Source organism: Sturnus vulgaris, chromosome 17 (assembly GCF_052056855.1).
Source record: "Sturnus vulgaris isolate bStuVul1 chromosome 17, bStuVul1.hap1, whole genome shotgun sequence".
Classification (NCBI taxonomy): Eukaryota; Metazoa; Chordata; class Aves; order Passeriformes; family Sturnidae; genus Sturnus; species Sturnus vulgaris.
Window position 1 is genome coordinate 7254148 of NC_142259.1, and position 19639 is coordinate 7273786.

Below are 19639 nucleotides of genomic sequence, written 5' to 3' on the forward strand. Positions count from 1 at the left end.
ATGGAGAGGGTTTTGCCTCTGTTCTTCTGCCTTGGCTGCTGCAGATAAGTCCAGTCTCAGAGAGCGAGGCAGCATCTGCTTTTAAAGAGCTGCATGATGGGATCAGATGTGCCAAACAGATGATTAGCGGGCAGAGTAATGGTGCCATCCCTCCCTGCCAGCCTTTTCCAGTGCCTGCTGTCCTCTGAAGCCAATTTCTCCCTCTGCTTTGCTTTGCCCAGCACTTGCAGCAGTGCTGGCTGTGAGCTGTGAGCATGGCTGCCTTGGGAACGCTGCTGCTCCCACACAGCCAGCACCAAGGAACTGGGCTCCCACCACTCTTCATGCAGGAGTAAATTTTGGTTTGTGATGCCGAGACTGGTGGATGCTCTGGGCTACAAAAGGATCGTGAAAAGGAACTGAAATGCACCTTTCTTGTCACCCGGTTAAAATACTGTGTGAGGTCTGCACTGCTATGGGAGATGTCTTGGGAGCTCACAGGCTGAAGGAGGCTGGAAATTGAAGATCTTCCAATATAAAGGAAAAACGTATCCCTGTATCCACATGGATGTATCCAGGATTCCTATGCTCACTGACCTTGTCCTGGCACTTTGCATAAGTGCCTGGACTGACATCACAAGGGGGAATGGCTTCACACTGACAAGGGCAGAGTCAGAAAGGATATTAAGAAAAAATTCTTCCTTTGAGGGTGGTGAGTGTCTGGCACAGGTTGCCCAGAGAAGCTGTGGCTGCCCCATCCCTGGAAGTGTCCAAGGCCAGGTTGGATGGGACTCTGAGCAACCTGGGGTAGTGCAAGGTGTCCCTGTCTGTGTCAGAGGATTGGAACAAAATGAGGTCTCTTCCAACCCAAAGCATTCTGTAATTCTGTGAATAAGTCCAAGCTGTGTTCCAGGACTTCTTTGGGAGAGAGAGGCTTTTGTTGCAGAGTGACCTGCAGCAAGGACCTGCCTGTTCCCACTGCTCTCTCCCTGCCTATTGCTGCCACTCTGCCTGCCTGCCTGCTCTGGATTTCACACGCTGGTAGTTGCTGGTGCTGAGGCAGGAGAGCTGGGCTGGCTCCAGCATGCTCCTGTAGTGCTCTGGAGCTCAGGCAAAGGCCTTCTTCCATCCCTTCCATCCCTGAGATCTCATTGTGGGAGCAGCCTGGAATGGGAAACAAATGCTGGACACAGCTTAACCTTTGGAGAGCAGAAGATTTCTCCACTTGACGGTAGAAAGCCTGGGAACTACTGCCCCGAGTCTGTGCTGCACTGTGAGCCCTGACAGGGTTCCTGCCTCTGTGGGCAGGGTCCGGTCACACTCCTCCAGCAGAGCAAGTCATTTCCCCCATATTATCTCCCCCTGGAGCCTCACAGATGTTGTACCTTCACTTGTCAAATCCCCAGCCAGCTCAGATGTGCATTTGCAGCAGCAACTTGATGTGCAAGGCCGAGTGTTCCTCACCCCAGCCAAGGAAGGCTCTGCCTCCCTGCCACGTGAAGGATGCAGCCGTGTCTGCTGCCACTCGGGCATCACAAAGATGCTGAGCTGCACAGGTTGACACAAGGGGCTCTCCCAGAGAGGAGAGTGGTCTGCAGAGAGGCAAGTTCAGTGTCCCAGGGTGCTGCTTCCTCACATGCAGAGGCGCATTTCACACGTGCAGCTCACCCTCGCTCGCCCACGCAGAGCCTGCCCGGCTCGAGCCGCAGGCTGTGGGGGTGGTTTGAAGTGTTTATGACTCAGGCTCGAGAACACATTGTTAAAGCAAAGCTCTGCGTTGTGGTGTTGTTGCTGACTTTCAAATGAAATGGGCAGAGCCGTGCATAGCGCTGTCCTACCTGCTGAGAGCATCAAGGGAACAAAAGCTACCACAAAACCGTGCAGCCATGAGAAATGCCTTTGTAATTTTAGAAACACAACTGCTGTGGAAATAAGATGTTGTATGAGTAAGTGCTGCTCGGTGGTGCAAGCCTAATGCCTCAGCCATTCCCGCGGGACAAGGCTTTCGAGATTGCATGCCTGCAGTTTGGAATACAAGGGACCTGACTCTTGCTGTGGGTCGCAAAAGGCAGAAAGTAAACTGGGACCAGAAACTGAGAGGCAGGAACAGGCTGGCACAGGGAAGGCAAACACTCTGCTCCCCTGGGTGTGTGGGGAGAAGCTGGGCCCTCCAGCCTCGTGGGCAGAGCAGCGTCAGTGCTTTTTCCGTGGCAGGGGCTGTGGAGGAGTTATTGCTAATTGCTGCGTGAGGGAAACTCATTCAGTGCCTTCTGGAATGCTGCTTTTCTGGGACTGTGCCCCTGGTTCTGTATACTGCTCCCTAGTACCATTACAATAAGGGTTTGTCATCCCTCAAGGGCAGTTGTTACCTTGGCTGATGTTAGTGGCACAGTGAGCTGTCCCCAGCCCAACCAGACCAGAGATCTGGCAGGTTGCACCCTCACTCTAAAAGAGATGAGAGAAGTGGGAATTTGAGGCATTCCTTGACTCAGTTTCCTGGTTCCCTAGCTGTCCATGTGATGCTACAGCCTGTCCCTCAGCCCAGCCTCTTGCACAGCAGCCCTGTGTCCAGTGTTCATCCCTCCTCACTCTGCAGGGCTCTTCTGGAGGAGCTCACAGCCTTTTACAGCTCTCTCTGAACCAGGCCTGGTGCCTGAGATGGCCATGTCCCCCACAGGGCAAGGGAGCCTTCTGTGTCTTTCAAAAGGTGCTGTGGATTTTCTGAGTGCAGGACACAGCCCACCTGCTGCACTGGAGCTGCTCGGGGATTGGGAAAGCAAAAACGTGGTGTGACCAAGAACCCGAAGTGCTCACGAGCCTGTTAGCCCTGGGCATCATCCAAGCTGGTCTGTGCTGAGAGGGGAGGTCAGCCCTGATCTTCACTGTGCTGGCAGAATGGCCTTGGAACAGATTTGCTTTATAGGAGAGTGAGTGTCACCAAGGCCACACACTACTCCAGCCAAGCCCAGATGAGCTGTCCACTCTCAATGTGGTCTTACCCTGTATCCCACAGGATACTCCTGGTCTTGTTCCATGCTGAGGTGTATCACACTAGATAGCAAATTCAGATAGCTGGAGGTAAGTCAGTGCTGTAGGTTACCTCTGGGAGCTTGCCAGATACTTGAGGATCAGTATGGTGTTTACTGAAGTTAACCACATCCAAATAAAAGAAAAGTTTTGCCATCAGCCCTTTTCCTGCTTGCTGAAACATTCCTTGTGCTTCCCCTGCTGATCTACAGAAATCCCCTGGGTTCTGGTCTTTGCAGTCTCTCTCCTCACTGCCTCCATTACAGTCACTTTAAGCCTGATGCAATTTGTACTTTTTAATATTACAGAACTTGAAGCATTGGATTGTGGTTCAACAGAACAGGAAAGGACAATGTCAGAGCTCAGCAGAGCACTGTGCCTCAATTAGAATCTGTGTCTCATTCGTTAGCAGCCTCTCATCTCCTGCAAATATGCCTTGAGGAAAATCAGGGAAAACACCAGAGATGTGACCCTGTTGACAAGACAAGCCCAAGAGGAGCAAATGACACAGATGCTCACTGATCAGCTTTTGCCTTGGAGCTCTGGCTGGTGGAGGAGTGGGTGTGGGATCAGAGAAAAGATTTGGTTTGAAATGGACCTTAATGCTCATCTCATTCCAACCCCTGCCACTGGCTGGGACACTTTCCACTAGACCAGATTGTGCCAAACCCCACCCAGCCTGGCCTTGAACAATGAGATGGGGTTATCTGCAAAGGGGTTCAGCAGTCTGGGGCAAAGGCAGAGTTTGACAGGTAGCTGAAAGCCATTGGAAATGCATTCAAAGTGGATCAAAATCACATGATTGTAAATATTGGTGGTGGAGATGTTTCTAGGCCATTTCAACACTTGGAGGGGTGTTCAGGGAATGCAGATGAAACACTGGCTGGAACAAGCTGCATCGTGCTGATGCTCACAGCTTTTCCCCAGGACTTCTTTCCCTTTCAAATTGTTGTTTTGCTCCCCCCCCCCCCCCCCCCCGGCTGGAGCCATTCCATGTCTCTTTGAAAATTTCCCTTGAACAGATTGAGGTGCAGTCTGCTAGTGGCTTCCTGGTCAGCAAGAGCCCAAGGAGAAAATACTGACAAAAAGTTGGTCCCATGGTGAATGTCCATGAAGATACCTCAGGAGGGTCTTTGCTATGTTTAAATTCCTTGAGTGATAGCACAAGGAGTCAGCTGGGACACTCCACTGGGAGGTGAGGTTTTTGAGGGATTCAGTGCTCCGAGAGGCCAGTGTGGTGGGACATATGGAGTCAATTCTTCCAGCAGCTCTCCTCCAGGCTCCAGCTGAGGGCAGATCTTGCATGCAGAGATCACTGCTGCCCCAGGGTTCTGCTGCAGGGCAAGGATTGAAGCAGTTAAGCAAGAAAATAAGAGATGTTAGAAACTCAGACATTATATTTTCTCTCAAATGTTAGTGCTTCCTCTCACAGATCTTGATCTTGCAGTAGCTGGGCTGTGGTTTGGAGGCTGGGGAAGAGACCGTTCTGTGTAACTCAGCTTGTGCAAGGAGCAGTGTGACCACCTTATCTGAGGGTCGCATCTGGCCAGCTCTGCTTCCTCCTCAGGGCTGCTCCAAGCTCTGTGCTGTCCAGGGTGCTCTGCTACAGCATGGTGTGATCCCTACCCCACCTCCCTGAAATTCCTGTAGCACCTGTTCAGGTACAGCTCCTTCCAGACTGTAAGGAACATGGTGCCTGGGGCTGACTGTCTCACACACCATCCTGTGCTGCCAGGGATGGGGCCTGGCCAGCTGGGGAGTCCCAGCCTCTCTGGGAAGGGACCTGGAACAGAGCCTGGGAGAGCTGAAGCTGGGGAGGATGAGAGATGGATGCAGTTTGAAGCCATTGCCCATTGTCCTAGCCTTGCCTGACTTCTCACCATGTTTCATGCGTGCTTGGGTTCCTTTTAACCTACATCAGGTAGAGTGTGGCAGCTGAGAATAAACCTGGGCTGGAGAGGCTGAGTTCATCCAGACACAGATTTGCTGTGCTGTCAGGATGTGCTGCTGTGGGGGAAAGTCATTGCTTCCTGTTGCTTCCTGTTCCCTATCCCAAAGGCCTGGTTTGTGTCCCAAACCCCTCCCTCTCCCAGCTGGCAGGCACGGGGAGGGGGTCCTGCTGCAGGCCCTGTCCTGCCACCTCACCAGAGCTTCTTCCAGGGGCCTGGCAGGTCCTGATAGATCTGGGCAAGGCAGATCCTTGCTTTCATCTGGACTGCAGTGCTGGGAGGAAGGGCCCCCACCAGCCCCAGAGCAGCACTGAGACAATGGAGTGTGGAAGTGTCACTTAGCCTGGTGGGAACACAAGCACAGCAAACATAGGGGCTGTTTTTGAGAGGAAACTATTTTTGACCAGTTTATAGGGAAAATACTCCTGAGATAGTGAATGTCTTTGTGCTCAGACTGCCCTTTCACAAGGAAAGGTTTAGAATTTCTTTGAACAAAGGTGAAGTTGAAGCCAGCGGTGGGTTAAAGCATAAGCAGAAACAACGCCTGGCAGCAGGGGGGTGGGAGTCAGCTCTGTCCACCTGCCTGGGCCATGTCACCTGAGTCACTTCTGGGAAAACAGGAGAGAATAGGCTATACTGCCTCCGGCCAGCAGCTAGGAGGAGTTGGCAGCTTGTCCTGGGTTTTAACAGGTTGGGAGGTTATAGCAGAAGTGTCAAATTAATTTCAAGATGGGCTGAACTTTTAAATCGTAGCCCATAGCTACATCTCCCACAGCAGCATCTTCAAAAGCTGCTGGCACCCCCACATCTCTCCTGGCAACAGTGAGGGGGCAGTGGGGGGAGAGGGGGGAAATCAGGCATCCAGGGGCTGTAGTGCTGGGCTGGGCTCAGCCTTGTGCAGAGGCAGAGAGGGAGGCTGGTTATTTTTAGGGCTGGAGCTGGATCTGACCGTAGGCTGACCTTGCAGCTCTCCAGTCTGGTGCACACTGGCAGGATTTGAGCAAATTGCTCCCCAGTTGTGCGATGAATTAATGCAAAGCCTTAAGTCTCATGGTGCAACACTGTGATCAATGAGGTGATGCTGTTTGAGAGCTGTGTCAGGACAGTTCCAGCAGCCCTGGTTCAAAACCATTTCTCTGATGCACAAAGAATCTCATGTTTTTCTCTCTTTTTTTCCTTTATTGTTGTTTAGTTTTCTGGAGGCTGAAGGCTCTTCCTTGGGATCATCTGGCTCAGCCTGGTCAGGTGTTGGGATGCACTGCACCCTGCCACTGCTTCCAGTCTGGCTGCCTCTGGAGTTAGGAACAGGACAGGAGCAGGGTCACTGCCCTGGTCCTGCTGGCCACACTATTGCTCATCCAGGCGCCATTGCCCTTTTTGCCCTCTTGAGCAAACACAAGCTCAACTTCAGCTGCTGCTGTCCAGCACCCCCAGATCTCTTCCCAGATTTCCGGCCACTTTGTCCCAAATCTGGAGCACTGCATGTGGTTGCTGTGACCTGAGGGCAGTATCTGGCACTTGTCCTTGTTGAATCTCATACCTTTGGCCTTGGACCATCGATTCAGCCTGCCCAGATCCCTCTGTGGATCCATCCTTCCCTCCAGCAAATCCGCAGCTGCTGGTGTGTGTGGTGGCTGCCAGCCCACTGCTGCCTGGGGTGGTGTTTCTGTAGCTCAAATAATGTCCCTTTTATTTTTTACAGTATTAAATCTCAATGGTCACGTTTGTCCCTCTTGGCATTTCTGATTTAGTGAGTTCTGTCAGAGGATGAGCCTGAGGGTAGGGAACGATTGGGGCAGAATTCACTAATTTTCAAGCCTTTATGCTTTCTCAAGAGTTTAGGCACCAGAATGTGACCTGAACCTCTCCTGAGTCTGACCAGCTGGACCCTGAGCAGTGAGTGGTTGGTCAAATCTGGCTGAGCACCTTGCCCCTGTTGAAAGACTGCTTGTTGCAGTGACCTTGCTGCTGGTAAGATGAGCAGATTATGCCAGGGACTTTAAAAAAAAAAAACAAAACAAAAAACCCCAAAACACCTCACCCAGAGCAAGAGCTGCTGAGCCTGACGTGTGCAAGCGTGCCTACACCAGTGAGGCAAGGGCTCCAACGTGGGTTTACATCCAGCAGCATTTTCCCCTTTCAGATCCTTGTTTATCACTACTTCTTGTAGAGAGAGCAGGCCCAGCTCTTGACAAAGACAGCATTACTACACAGGGATGAGAACATGCCCCTTTTTCTACCCTGTTGTTTTTCACCTTGACCCAGGGCCTCACACATCCGCCCTCCTGATGTGGAAAGTCAGGGACCACCAGCACCTCCGGTGTGTTGGAGCTTTAATGTAAAACATAATGCTATGGCATCAAACGAGAAAAAAACCCACCCTTGGTATTTCAGTATTTAAAAGATACACGCAAGGGACAGAAGCAAGTAAAACTTGCTTCATGCTATTATCTGTTATTTTAAGAGTCTCCTCCTCTTATGTCCCATTTTAATGCACTTGCTGAGAATCCTGGCTTTCTATTAGTCTCTTGGCTGTCCTTGGAACTTCTCTGTTCCCTTGTGGAGGCTCAAGTTCACCTCCTTGAAGTAAAGAAATAGGACACTTTGAGGCAAAATTCTGTGCCTGGAGTGATTCTTTTTTTGACCAAAAAAGAAAATAGTTGCTGCTGTCACCAGAAAAAGGTCCTTTTGAGTGTGGGATTGTTCAAACCTGCATATCTTTTGCTGAGCCTGTCCCAGTGATGCAGGGCCAGCACTGACCTCCATCTGCACAGTGGGGAGCAGCATTAATCACAGAAGTGTTATGGTTGGAAAAGACATTTAAGTTCATCAAATCCCAGCATGACCAAGGCCACCACTAAACCATGTCCCCACCTGCCACATCCACATGTCTTTTAAATTCCTTCGGGGATGATGACTCCACTGCCCTGTGCAGCCTGTGCTGGTGTTTTCCTCCATATCCAACATAAACCTCCTCTGGCACAACTTCAGGCATTTTTTCCTGTCCTGTCCCTTGTTCCGTGGGAGCAGAGTCTGAGCCCCACATGGCTGCACCCTCCTGTCAGGGAGTGGTGAGGGTGAGATTCTTCCTGAGCCTCATGTTCTCCAGGCTGAGCCCCTCCAGCTGTCTCAGCCTCTCCTGGTGCTCCAGCCCCTTTCCCTTCTCTAAACATGCTCCAGCTCCTCCATGTCCATCTTGAAGTGAAGGGCCCAGAACTGACGGCAGGACTCGAGGTGCCTCAGCAGTGCCAAGCACAGGGGACGGGCACTGCCCTGGTCCTGCTGGTCACACCGGGGAGGGCACAAGCCAGGACGCTGTTGGCCTTTGGAGGACATGGAGCTCTGGGTCTGCACTGCCACCTTGACTGTGTGTGTCCAGTTCAGCAGAACAAAGGACAGGACGAGAGAACATGGTCTTAATATGCAGCAGAGGAGGTTTAGGTTGGATGTTAGCTGTAATACCTTCACAGGAAGGGTCATTAGACCTTGGAATGCGCTGCCCAAGGAGGTGCTGGAGTCACCGTCCCTGGAGGTGTTTAAGGGAAGAATGGACGTGGCGCTCAGCACTCTGGTCTGGTTGACACGGTGGTGTTGGGTCAGAGGTTGGACTCGCTGATCTCAGAAGCCTTTTCCAAAGTAATTGATTCTGTGTTGGGCCACGCACCCCGCGGCTGTGTGGGCTGGAAATGGCGATAAAGGGGCAAAGCCCGCAGGGCGCCGCGCCCGGAGGGTCCCTCATGGCCGGGCCCGCGTTCCCTCGGCAACCGCGCGGTGCCGAGATGGCGGCGGGCGGGGGGGCGGAAGATGGCGGCGGCCAGGGCAGACCGCCGGGCGGGATCTATGGAAGGTCGGGCGGGATCTATGGAAGTGACGGGCGGGCTCCATGGCGGGGCGGGCGGGCTTTATGGCGGTGACTGCCGCGGCTGCGCACACGCGGCCCCTCCTCCGTCGGGCTGCGGGCGCTGCGGGTGCGAGCGGCACCGGCACCGGCATGGGCGTGCATGTGGAGACCATCGCCCCCGGCGACGGTGAGCCGCGGCGAGCCCGCTCCCCCCCATCCCTTCTCCCTGCCCTCCCCGCGGGTCCCGGTGCGGGTCCCGGTGCCGCGGGGTGATGGCGCGTGTCTCCCCGCAGGGCGGACGTTCCCCAAGCGCGGCCAGACCTGCGTGGTGCACTACACGGGTGAGTGCGGGGCGGCCCCGGGAGCGGAGGGGCGGGAGGCTCGGACCGGCCCGGACACCGAGGGAGCGGGGCCTGCAACCCCCCGCCCCCAGCTGCCTGCAGAGACCCCGGGCGCGGCGGCTCGGATGGGCCGCGGCGCTCCGTGGGGAAGAGGGGGCTCCGGGCCGCCACGGGGGCCTTTCCCGGGGGGCGCTGGGGTGGGCATGGAAGTCCTGTCGGTGCCCCGTGGCTGTGGGGAGGCCCCGCTGTCCCCGTCTTTCCCGCAGCCTTTTCAATGAAGGGGCCTTTCCCACGCGTATCCAGCCTTCTTTTTGGGGGTGCACCGGGGAACGACCCAGAGGGGACGCCAGGGCACAGGCAGGGGTACCCCGGGCAGAGCCCTGGGGGTCCCAGGGCAGCCGAGACCCGTGGGCTGTGGGGCAGCCGGGCCCGGAGCCCTCATGGGCTCCACAAGTCACCCCCCGGGAGCTTCGGGGTCCGCTTCTTCAGAGCGGGGTCTCTACTGCCATAGCTCCCTGCAGGAGTGCAATCCTCCTCCCTAGTCCTGCCCCAATCCCTTCTCCCTTGTAGGGTGACACCAGGGGTACCCGTGGGGCCGCTCCAGACCCGCATCATGGGGTTTTTTGGGGCGACCCCAGTGCAGGTAATCAGGGCGCTGTTAAGTGGTCGGGATAGTGCTTTAATGAGGGGCTGCCCCAAAACCAGGGTGGGTCATGTCCTCCAGCAGCCTTCTGCAAGGAAGGCTGGGGGGAAAGAAACCAACCTTGGGACCCCAAAAAAATGCTTTGGGGATCACTCTGGGGGCTCTTGTCCCCTTGGGCTGCCTTTTGTACAGCGTTGGCTCATTGGCATGGTAAAAATGAGTTAATGACTCATTTGTGACTGTTTTTGCTAATAACCAATTCCCCTTCCCGCCCCAGCGCTTTCTGCCTCGCCTTGCTCCCCTTGGAGGGCTGGGGGTGCCCCTCTCTGCGGAACGGGGCCTGGACTGTCGGGAGGGCTCGGCGGGCATCCAGCCCATCTGCTGCTCCTCCATCTCCCCCGTCCTTCCCGTTCCCTCGTCAGCAGGGAGAGGAAACAGCTTGGTCCGCCCGGCCGCCCCGTTTCCTCTGCCGGTGGAAGAACAAAGAGAGGCTGGCAGGCAGTCAAGTGGCTCCCGGTGGGCCAGTCCTGCCGCCTGCCAGCCCTCCCAGCTCCCAACCCTCTGGCTCCCTGCGCCGGCTCTCCCCTCCTGCGGCGTTGCTGGAGCTTGGCTGCTCTCCCCAGCTCCGTCCCCCACCCCAGCAGAGCTGTTTGGGGGTCACCAGCATCCTGTACCCACGTCACGGTGCTTCAGGCAAAGTGCTACGTGGTGACTTGCTCACAACGGACCCTCCCCAGCAGTCATCTGCTGCGCCTGGGAGCGGTTCTCTAATTTCCTTTATTTTATTTTTTTGTTATTATTGTCTCCATTTGTCCTTTATCCCCACCCCCGTTCCGTCTGCAGGCTGCTCCTGCCCCCCCTGCCTCGGCAGGCAGCAGGAATCAAACACCTCCAGGCCCTGATGCCATTTCCCTGCGTCGGCAGCGCAGTTCCTGCAGCCAGCCCTGCCAGAGACAGGAGCGGGGCTTGGCTTATGGGAAACCTTACAAACCTTTGATTCCCGGCCCAGTTGCAACGCTTGCCGATCCCAGAGCAGCATCAAAGATGGTGGCAGAGTGCAGTGCTGGAGGTGCTGAGCTTCAGGACTCCTTCCAGAGCCCTGTGTTGGCTCCGTCCCCAGCTGCCCTTTGCTCCAGTGCTGGGGAGATCCAGCCTGTGGTATGCAGGAGGCAGCTCTCCCTGTGCTGGGTTATGGATGCACAGTGGTTTGGGTAAAAACCACTTGGGGAAAAAAACAGTGATCCAAGTGTGAGGGACTGTGGCTTGGTCAGCCAGTGGCTGGTGCTGCTTCTGGCTGTGCCTAGGCTTCTGCTCCATGGGGCATGGCCCTGCTAAGAGCATCCCAGAATGTACAGACAGCCCTGGTGCAGGAGGGCAGTGCAGAGGAAAGAGGTGGAGAGAAGAGCAACCTCTGGGCCTCCTCCTTGGAGATGCCAGTTATTTATGCTGGGGTTGCAGAGATGGAAATATATGAGGGGAGCTGGTGGAATTGAACTTGTTCCCCCTCCTTCCTTCCAGGTCCTGGGTGTTTTTGTGGAGAGCTTGTGCCATGGGGTGTCCAAAAGAGCCTCTGATATGAAATCTGCTACGTAGGGCTCTTAAAGGAACAAAATCAAGGATAAAGTTCCCCAATGTGCCCAGTGTGTTCAGCACACTTTGCTTTGTTTGCAGCAACTGGCATGGGATGGAATGGAGCGTGGGAGTGAATCAGTGGGGAGAGGATGTGGATTTGGGGCCAACAGAGCTAAGCCCCCCTGAGTCAGAGCAGGGAGCAGAGTGGGCGTGCTGTGCAGCTGAGGGTCCTGTAGTGCTGGTGCCAGGGGGACCAGCTGTGTGGGGAGACTGTGGGCACCCCACTGTGCTTCAGGAGGGGAAATGGGGGGACCATAGTCGTTCTGGGGAGTGCCAAGACAGGAGCAAGTCTGACATAGGTTGGCCAAACAGGTTTGCACTCAGCATGTGAGGTCTCTGAGGGAGTTGGGCTTGGAGCAGAGAAGGATACTGAAGGAAACTGCATTTCTCCAGCAGGATGGAACTGAGGGGACTGCTATCCTCCCTAGCACCTGTGCACAGTCCCTGGGGCAGTGGTGCTCCCCCAGTTGCTCTGGGTGCTGCCCTCGATGCTCTCGTGCTGCTCAGCTAATGCCCTGTGGTTGTGAGGTGTTTCCTCCCAAGGTGTGCGACTGCTGGTCCATGGGTTGTGGCAACTGTGGGAGCTCAGCGCTGTCTCCTGCACTCCTTCCCTGCCTCTGCTGTGGTCCTCTGTCCTGCCAGGCCTCAAGAATGGTGGGCAGAGCCCTCTCTCCATCCAGCTGTGGCTGATAATGGGGTGGGCTTGAGTGATGGGGAGTGCTGGTGGAGGCAGGATTGAACCTCATCCAGGCATCCCTGCCCTGAGCAGGGGTTTGGAGCATGCTGGGTATTCCAGGGCTTCTGGCAAGGGTTTTCCATCCTGTCCCAGCTGGAGCAGAGGTGCCTGCCCCACTGCTCTGGTCTCTTCCTGCCTCTCCTTGGGAGGCTGGCTCTGCGCCAGAGCCCCTGGGCAATGGCCGTGCCAAGGATCAGCACCCCGGAGGGGATGGAGGGGGTGCGGGTGGGGCTCCGCACCCCTGGCAGAACCCGACCCGGCAGGTTTGTCCCAGGGCTGAGTCTGCCTGCTCCAGCACTGCTCTCTGCTGCCTCTGCCCGCCCAAGGGGGCCCGGAGCCAAGTCGCACGTTGCAGCCGGCGTCTCCCAGCTCCTGCCTGCCAAGTGTGGCAGAGACCTGGCAGGGCCACGCTGCCCAGCTGGGGCCGTGCTCCACAGCCCCTTCTCCATCCCGTAGCTGCTGCAGCCTCAGCTGTAAGGCTCTCTGTTCTTCCTCACTGTGATTTCCTGAGACCTCTGAGGGTTCAAATCCTTCTAGGTTGGAGTCAGGGCAAGTGAGTCTCAATAATCCACCTGTGTTAGCTCTGCCATCCTTGCAGGACTGGGGGTGACAAGCATACAGCCCTGTCAGGGGCTTGGATAAGCTGGGATGTGCCAGGGGCTATCTGCTGCACCTGGGGCTCTGCTGGGGTAGCTGCTTTTGCCAGAGGATGCTTTGCCTCCATAATAGCTTTAAGATCTTGTTATCTCCTTGCTCAGGGATGGCAGGGATGAGGAAATGGTTACTCATACTTGTCCAGGGCTGGAGAAATCTCCTAGGAGGCTTGCGGGCAGAGGAAGTGCCTGAGATGAAGATGCAGTCTCTGAGGGATTGTAGACTCTTTGTTTTTCCCACTGGCATGATGGGGGAACATGGCCAGGCTCCCATATATGACCTTCTCCATCCTGGTTCGGGAGAGCTGAGTGATCGATCCCTTAGGCTGCCGCATCCAGCATAGTCCAGCAATCCCTCTCTTCTGCAGCCACGGAGCTGCCAGCTCTGAAACAGTTCCTGAGGCTGGATTGGGACAGGTGAGCTTGGCAGAGGGGTCAGACAGTCCTGTCCACTCCCGTGCAAGGTTGATAGCATCTCCTGCACTGCTGCTGATGCTTCTGCATTCCCAGGTCAGGACATAAACGAGATTCACTTCTGCAGGCTGCAGATGCCCAGTAATCGCTGCTTGCTGTGACAAGCAGGGGGTTGTGTTGCATGGTCCCTTGGAGTTTTTCCTTGGTGGGTATCCAGGGAGACGGGTGGCAGAGAGCTGTCCTCTCTGTCCCTCCTCAGCCACCCTGGCCTGTGTCAGCGCCGGAGGGCCGGGAGCTGAGTTGGGGTCAGCTGGGGCCGCAGCCAGGCAGCGCTGCTTGTGCCAGCCGGCACGGCCTGCCCCGTGTCCCTGCTGCCAGGTGGGAGCAAGGCCAGCGGACGGGAGCGAGGAGCAGTGCCAGACGGGGCTGGAAGCAGGTTCAGTGACAAGAGGTTTATCCTGGAAGGAGGAAATGAGAGAACTCCAGAACTCCAGATTTACTATTCCAAAGTCCAGGGCTACAGCATGACCGGCTGAGCTGATGCTGGACACCCTGGAGAAGGGATTTTTGCTGTCTGTTAAATAAAAAACTTAATTCTGCTCCCTGAGAGGAGCCCACAGGTCTCGGTGCTTGTTGCCCCTGCAAAGGTGATGTATTTTCTCCCATTCCCTTCTTTCCGTTGAGCATTTCCTACCACTGTGGCTGCTGCTCTCTTTGTGCCATTCCCTCTGGTACTGTGCAAGCAGGGGCTGAGCTTCCCCATCCCATCTTCTTCACCAGACACATTTTCCCTTGCACACGTGCCCTGGCAAAGGGAAGTCAATCTGCCCCATGCCATCCTGAGGAAGTTCGGCTTTTCAAGACTGTAGAGCAGTGTCCAGCCAGGATAGCAAGATTTTTGGGCTGTTTTCGGAAGTGAAGAAATGTTTTGAAGAGGGTTTAATTTTGCTCTTATCACACAGGGTTTATTGTACAGGGCACTGGCTGTTTTAATGCAGAGCTGGAGCTGTCTATGGGAGCTGACTGGTGGAGTTACTGCTCCTATAAGGCAGCGCCAGCTCCAAGATTCCCCAAGAAGGTCAGGCAGGGAGCAAGGGAGCGGAGGAAATTCCTCCTTAGCTTATGTTGGGGAGTTATATTTAGCTCTGGGGATATCAGCCTGGCTCAGCCCGTGCTGGGGAACGAGGGCTGCCCCAGGCACATGCATCTAGCACTTGGTGATGCCTCTCCCTGTCGTCATTCTTGGGTCCAGGAGGGATTTGGCTTAGATCAGCTGGGCACAGGCAGGCCTGGAGGCCAGTCACAGCCTCCAGATGGGGTAGTGTCATCAGTGTTTTTGGATGCCTGAAGGTGGAAGCCTGGTGAAGAGTGAGAGGCGTGTTTTCCTGTGGGATGGGAAGCACAAGGTCGGATCCTGCTGCCTGATAAATGGCTGTCGGTGGTGCTGCAAGGTGGGCAAGATTTTCTTCCCCCATCTATCTGCTCCCCTGTCTGTCCTTGGTCCTGGCCCAGAGGAACACTTCTCTTCTGCCAAAACAGTTAAGTGTCATCCTTCTCTACCCCAAGATGGGTGATGCCACAGGGATTTCCCCTCCTGTACAAGTGTTTCCCAGGGAGAAGGAGATCAAGCTGAGACACATCTTTGACTCAGAGCCATGTGACTGTCACCTGCTCGGGCTGCCAGGTCACAGCATCTCACACTGGCGTGCGTGGCTCTGTCCTTGTATCACCATCACCTCCCTCTCTCTCTCCCCAGGTATGCTGGAGGATGGGAAGAAGTTTGATTCCTCCCGCGACAGGAACAAGCCGTTCAAGTTTGTGATGGGCAAGCAGGAGGTGATCCGCGGCTGGGAGGAAGGAGTCGCTCAGGTGCCCGCAGCTCCTCCGCCTCGCGCTCCCCGTGCCAGGCTGTGCTGCGCCAGGAGCTGCCGCGTGGGCAGCAATCAGTGTGCATGCAGCTCGTTCCCTCTTTTATTATTTTTTTTATTTTATTCCCCTGTTCCACCCCCTCGGCGCTGGGAGGTGTGGGTGTGAATATCACCTTCTGCATTGCCACCTGCCAGCTGGCAGGAACAGAGCCGGGCCAGGCCCCAGCAACACCTACAGCACGTCGGTGACTCAGCGGTGACATTTCTGCACTGAGTTAGCTCTGGATGAGCACGGCGGGAGTGCTCAGGCCTCCTGGGCTCCAGAGCCCACGCAGAGGGAGGGCTGTGGGCACAGCACAGCTTCAGCTCCTGCCCGTGTGACGCTGCTCACTCTGTGCTGTGCTGGCAACACAAGGATGCTGGTGGCTGGAGGGAATGCCCTGGCATTCCCTGCCTTCCCCTTGTGTGAAGGACATCTCAAGCCCTGCTCCTTTTCCAGCCTGTGCTGCCTACCTTTTCCCTCTGACATTCTTCTCGTTCTCTGCTTTGTGCAGCCTGGGTCCTTGCCCTTGCCCAGTGTGGGGAAAGCAGTGGGGATAGGTGTGTGTCCCTCCTCTGTCACTCACCTGGTAGTTGTGCCCATCTCCTGACATCCCTGTGTTTCTGTCCCTGCCCCAGATGAGCGTTGGTCAGCGGGCAAAGATGACCATCTCCCCAGATTATGCCTATGGCTCCACTGGCCACCCAGGGATCATCCCACCAAATGCTACTCTAATTTTTGACGTGGAGCTCATGAAATTGGAATGACCCATCCCAGCACCCTGTCCTCGGGTAAGGAGGGGCAGCTTCTGGCAGGGGCTGTGTGGATTGAGGACAGCTCAAGGCCCCTGTGTTTGATCTCTTGAGACAATGTGGGGAGGGGAGGTGGGATGGGGGTGAGAGGGGGGGAGTGGGCAGTAGTGGGAAATATGAGATTGACAGGACAGGTTTCTGGCTGTGGGTAGAAGCTGCTCTTGGGAGTCTGGTGAGCTGGGGTTCAGATCACTACAGTGCTACATGCAAAGTTCTCAGCCTGGCAGAGCAGGTTCATGTCATGGAGGTGTTGCAGTGCCAGTTCTTTGTGCTTTGGGTTCTGAGTGTTGTTGCTGCACCAAGGGGGCTTGGCTGCCTCACACACTCCTGTCTCCCATGCTGCCAGGGTATGGGACTGATGATGTGGGCAGGAGGCTGTGACTGTGACCCAAGGTTTGGAGCACTTCTGCTATGGAAACAGGCTGAGAGCTGGAGTTGCTCAGCCTGGCTCTGGGGAAACCTTCCAGAGCCTAAAGGGCCTCCAAGAGAGCTGGAGAGGGACTTAGCACAGGGCAAGGCAGAGCAGCTTCACACTGACAGAGGGCAAGGTTAGATTAGATATTCGGGAGAAATTTTTCCCTGTGAGGGCGGAGATGCCCTGGCACATGCTGTTCGGAGAAATTGTGGCTGCCCCATCCCTGGAAATGTCCACGGTCAGGTTGGATGGGGCTTGGAGCAGCTGGTCTAGTGGACAGTGTGCTTCCCTGTGCCAGGAGGCTGAAACAAGATCGGTCTTTAGGGTCCCTTCCAACCCAGCCCATTCTGTGTTTCTGGGGCTCTGCTCTGGGGTGTGGGGTCCCCACGGTGTGGGCAGGGTGGGGCTGTGCTCCCCGCTGTGATCGAGGCTTGACTGCTGCCTTGAGGGCCCGGTGTGGTTGCCGTGCCCTGGGCACATTCACTCCTCATCTGGCCCGCACTAAGCTCTGTCACACTGCCTCTCCTCTCTCCCCACAGGTTTGGCACATGGAGGAATCCAGAATCTCAGCTTCAAGAAGAGTGCACATGACTTTGTATGGAGCTTTTCCTGATAGTCCACTACACTCATTGTATAACCTTACACCTTGATTGAATGCCTTTGGTCACTAAGCTTTGCGTCTGACTCTTCCTCCTTGTATCGTGTTTTTATGTCTTTTTAAACTATACGCCGTAAACCTCAACTCTTTTTGGGTCAAGTTCTTAATCTTATTTTTGTTCCAGGTGTAGACTATGTTTTCCTAGTAGCACGCAGATGGGCTGACCTTAGATAGGAGTCATTTGAACAAAAGGAATCCTGTTAGTTACTCGTTTTGGTGCAGATTTATGGTGTTTTCAAACCAGAAATTGCTGCTGCTGCAAAAGCCATAGCAGAGTGAGGTTGTCGAGGCTGAAGGGATGCAGAGAGCAAGGGAGCAGTAGGCTTGTTTATAGGAATTCTGCCTGGAATGGGACAGCGAGGGAGCCTGGCCTTTCCCTGCTCCCTGGGGAGCATCACTGTGGGCATTGTGGGTTTGCTTTGGGAAAGGAGTGCTGCTCTGCCCCTGCTTCACCCTGCCATCTCACGGTGGGCCTGCCTTCCCCTCCAGACCACTTTTGGATTTAGGGAGCTGGGTTTCCACCAGAGCTCCACCACACCCTGAAAATCCTGTAGCATGGAGCTTTCTTTAAAGAAAAAGGAAAACTGGACAAAGGGAAGGTGCTGTCTGCAGGGGAGGTGGTGGGGGCTCAACTCAACAAAAATGCCTCTGTCCTCCTTCCCCCCCGTGGAAAGGAACTGTCAGCCCCCTGTTGTCCCTGCTCTGAGCACACCTGCCCATTCTCTCCTGCCACCTGATGCTGGTCATCGCTGCTTGCCTGGTCTCACAGGATGCATAGCTGTGTCCTGTGTCCCCTCCCTCTGCCCTGCCCAGTCCATTGGTAACAGAAATTCCCGCCGGTCACTTCCTTCTCCGCCGCACAAAGGTATCCAGTTTATTATCGCAATAAAAACGCTTTATGCTGGCTTTTCTCAGCCCTGTGTCCTGGAGGTTTTTCCCTCGCCCGTCTATCGCTCAGCAGGGGCCGGGCTGGGCTCAGGGGGTGCTGTGTGGGGTGCTGTGGGTGCTGCTCTGGGCTTGTAGGGAGCTGTGCCACGCTCATGGGGTGCTTTGGGTGCTGTGCCAGGGTTGTTCTGCTGTGGCTTAGTGAGAGGCTCAGGTGCTCAGCCCTGGGAGCACAGTAGGATGCCTGGGGCTGCTGTGCTCTGTGGGAGGTGATGGCGGCCTGCTGGAATTTGCATAATTAATTGCCTCGCCATAACCTATTATGCATTGCCCTCACAGCCTCATGCCCTTGTGGCCGTGACTCAGCCCAGGCTGGAAGCATGAAGGATAGATGGATGTATATTCCCATGGTCTTTGCAGCTCCAGGGAAGCCTTTCCTTGCATCTTTCTGGATTTCAGTCCTTTTGAAAGCTGGACATGGCACAGAGGGCACAGCACATCACCTGCTTTGGGCTTGTTTGTGTGTAAGACCTGCTGAGGCACCACTGTGGGCCAGTGCCTGGCTGCTCTGCTGACAACCTTTGATCAGTGTGCCACACCTGATAACACAGCCACGATCAATAACACAGCCTGTCCCGGCTGCCAAGCAAAGTTTATGTGTAATGGGTCCTGGAGGGAGCAGTGGCCCTGGGGCAGGAGCAGCTCCTGCTATTGGGATGCATTCAGGAGCACCAGTGCTTGCACAGGTCTGTGCAGGAATTAACACTGCCCTTAATTGCTGCTCAATTAAGCAGAACACGATCTTGTGGGGCACCAGCACCCTGCTCTGTCCTTTGCTGTGGCCATTTCTGGGTGGAAGCTTGAGGCCAGTTTGGGTTTCTCTTCCTGCAAAGATTTTTGCTTTAATTATTAACTGGTGCCAGGCAGTGCCATGGCTTCTGGCTGGGGCTGAGCTGGGCCTGGGGGGAGGCTGAGGGAACCTTCCTGCCCTTGGGCCCTCAGCCCCTGCACAGCTCCTGCAGCACCTGTGAGTGCAGGTGGGGTGTGAGTCTTTCCAGTTGTGGTTTTGTGGGGCTGAGGGTTTCAGGAAATGAAGAGTCTCCAGGGAACAATCCTCTGTCTGTGTAGGACTCTCTCTGCCGCTGGTGCTCAGGCTGTTTTTGTCCTGGGCTGGTCAAGGCAGCTGGGCACCATCCAGCTAAAAATAACACCGGTAAATAAAACACTTCCTCCTTGCCTGGCACGCCAGAGCGGAGGCACAGGGAGCTGGGATGTGCCTGGCTGTGGCTCCACAGTGAGGCTGGCCCAGTGCCAGGGAACTCTGGGCTGGTGCCACCAGGTCCAGGCCTGCCCAAGCACCCTCAGCACCCCCCTGCCCAGCCCCTGGGGACACGGTGGCCCATGGCATCCTCAATGCCCACAGCAGAATGTCACCACTGGCTGCTGGAGGACTGGATCCCCGGGTGACATGGTGATGGCCCATGGCAGCAGGACGCCCCAGCCACCCCATGCTGAGCTCTGTGCTGCCTCAGTTTCTCCACCTGTAGCATGGGACTCCCACACCTGGCACGTGTCCCAGCTGATGGCTGGGAGGGTGTGGGACACGGGATCCCGGTCACAGCCGCGCCAGCCTGACACGCCAGGGCAGTGAGGTGTCAGCAGGAGCCACTGCCCACGCAGGGGATCACAGTGGGGAACCCCCTTCCCCCCCCCCCAGCAGGGTCCGTGGAGCCCAGGAAGGATAAT

General features: G+C 55.6%; 1 protein-coding gene and 1 pseudogene across 1 annotated transcript; both read left to right on the forward strand.

The window, feature by feature from the left end:
* Positions 1–8814: 8814 nt before the first annotated feature.
* On the forward strand, positions 8815–17922 carry FKBP1A (FKBP prolyl isomerase 1A). The gene is made up of 5 exons (XM_014890125.2): positions 8815–8983; positions 9090–9137; positions 14972–15084; positions 15762–15914; positions 16890–17922. Exons 1-4 carry the CDS (start codon positions 8839–8841, stop codon positions 15888–15890), a joined length of 435 nt encoding a protein of 144 aa, XP_014745611.2. The 5' UTR covers positions 8815–8838; the 3' UTR covers positions 15891–15914; positions 16890–17922.
* On the forward strand, positions 10032–14965 carry LOC148221808 (uncharacterized; annotated as a pseudogene).
* Positions 17923–19639: the final 1717 nt, after the last annotated feature.

Coding starts and splice junctions, on each gene's coding strand:
- FKBP1A (XM_014890125.2), top strand. CDS start 8,839: ATGGCGGGGCGGGCGGGCTTTATGGCGGTGACTGCCGCGGCTGCGCAC. Junction 9,138..14,971: donor CTGCGTGGTGCACTACACGG/GTGAGTGCGGGG, acceptor CTCTCTCCCCAG/GTATGCTGGAGGATGGGAAG. Junction 15,085..15,761: donor GGGAGGAAGGAGTCGCTCAG/GTGCCCGCAGCT, acceptor TCCCTGCCCCAG/ATGAGCGTTGGTCAGCGGGC.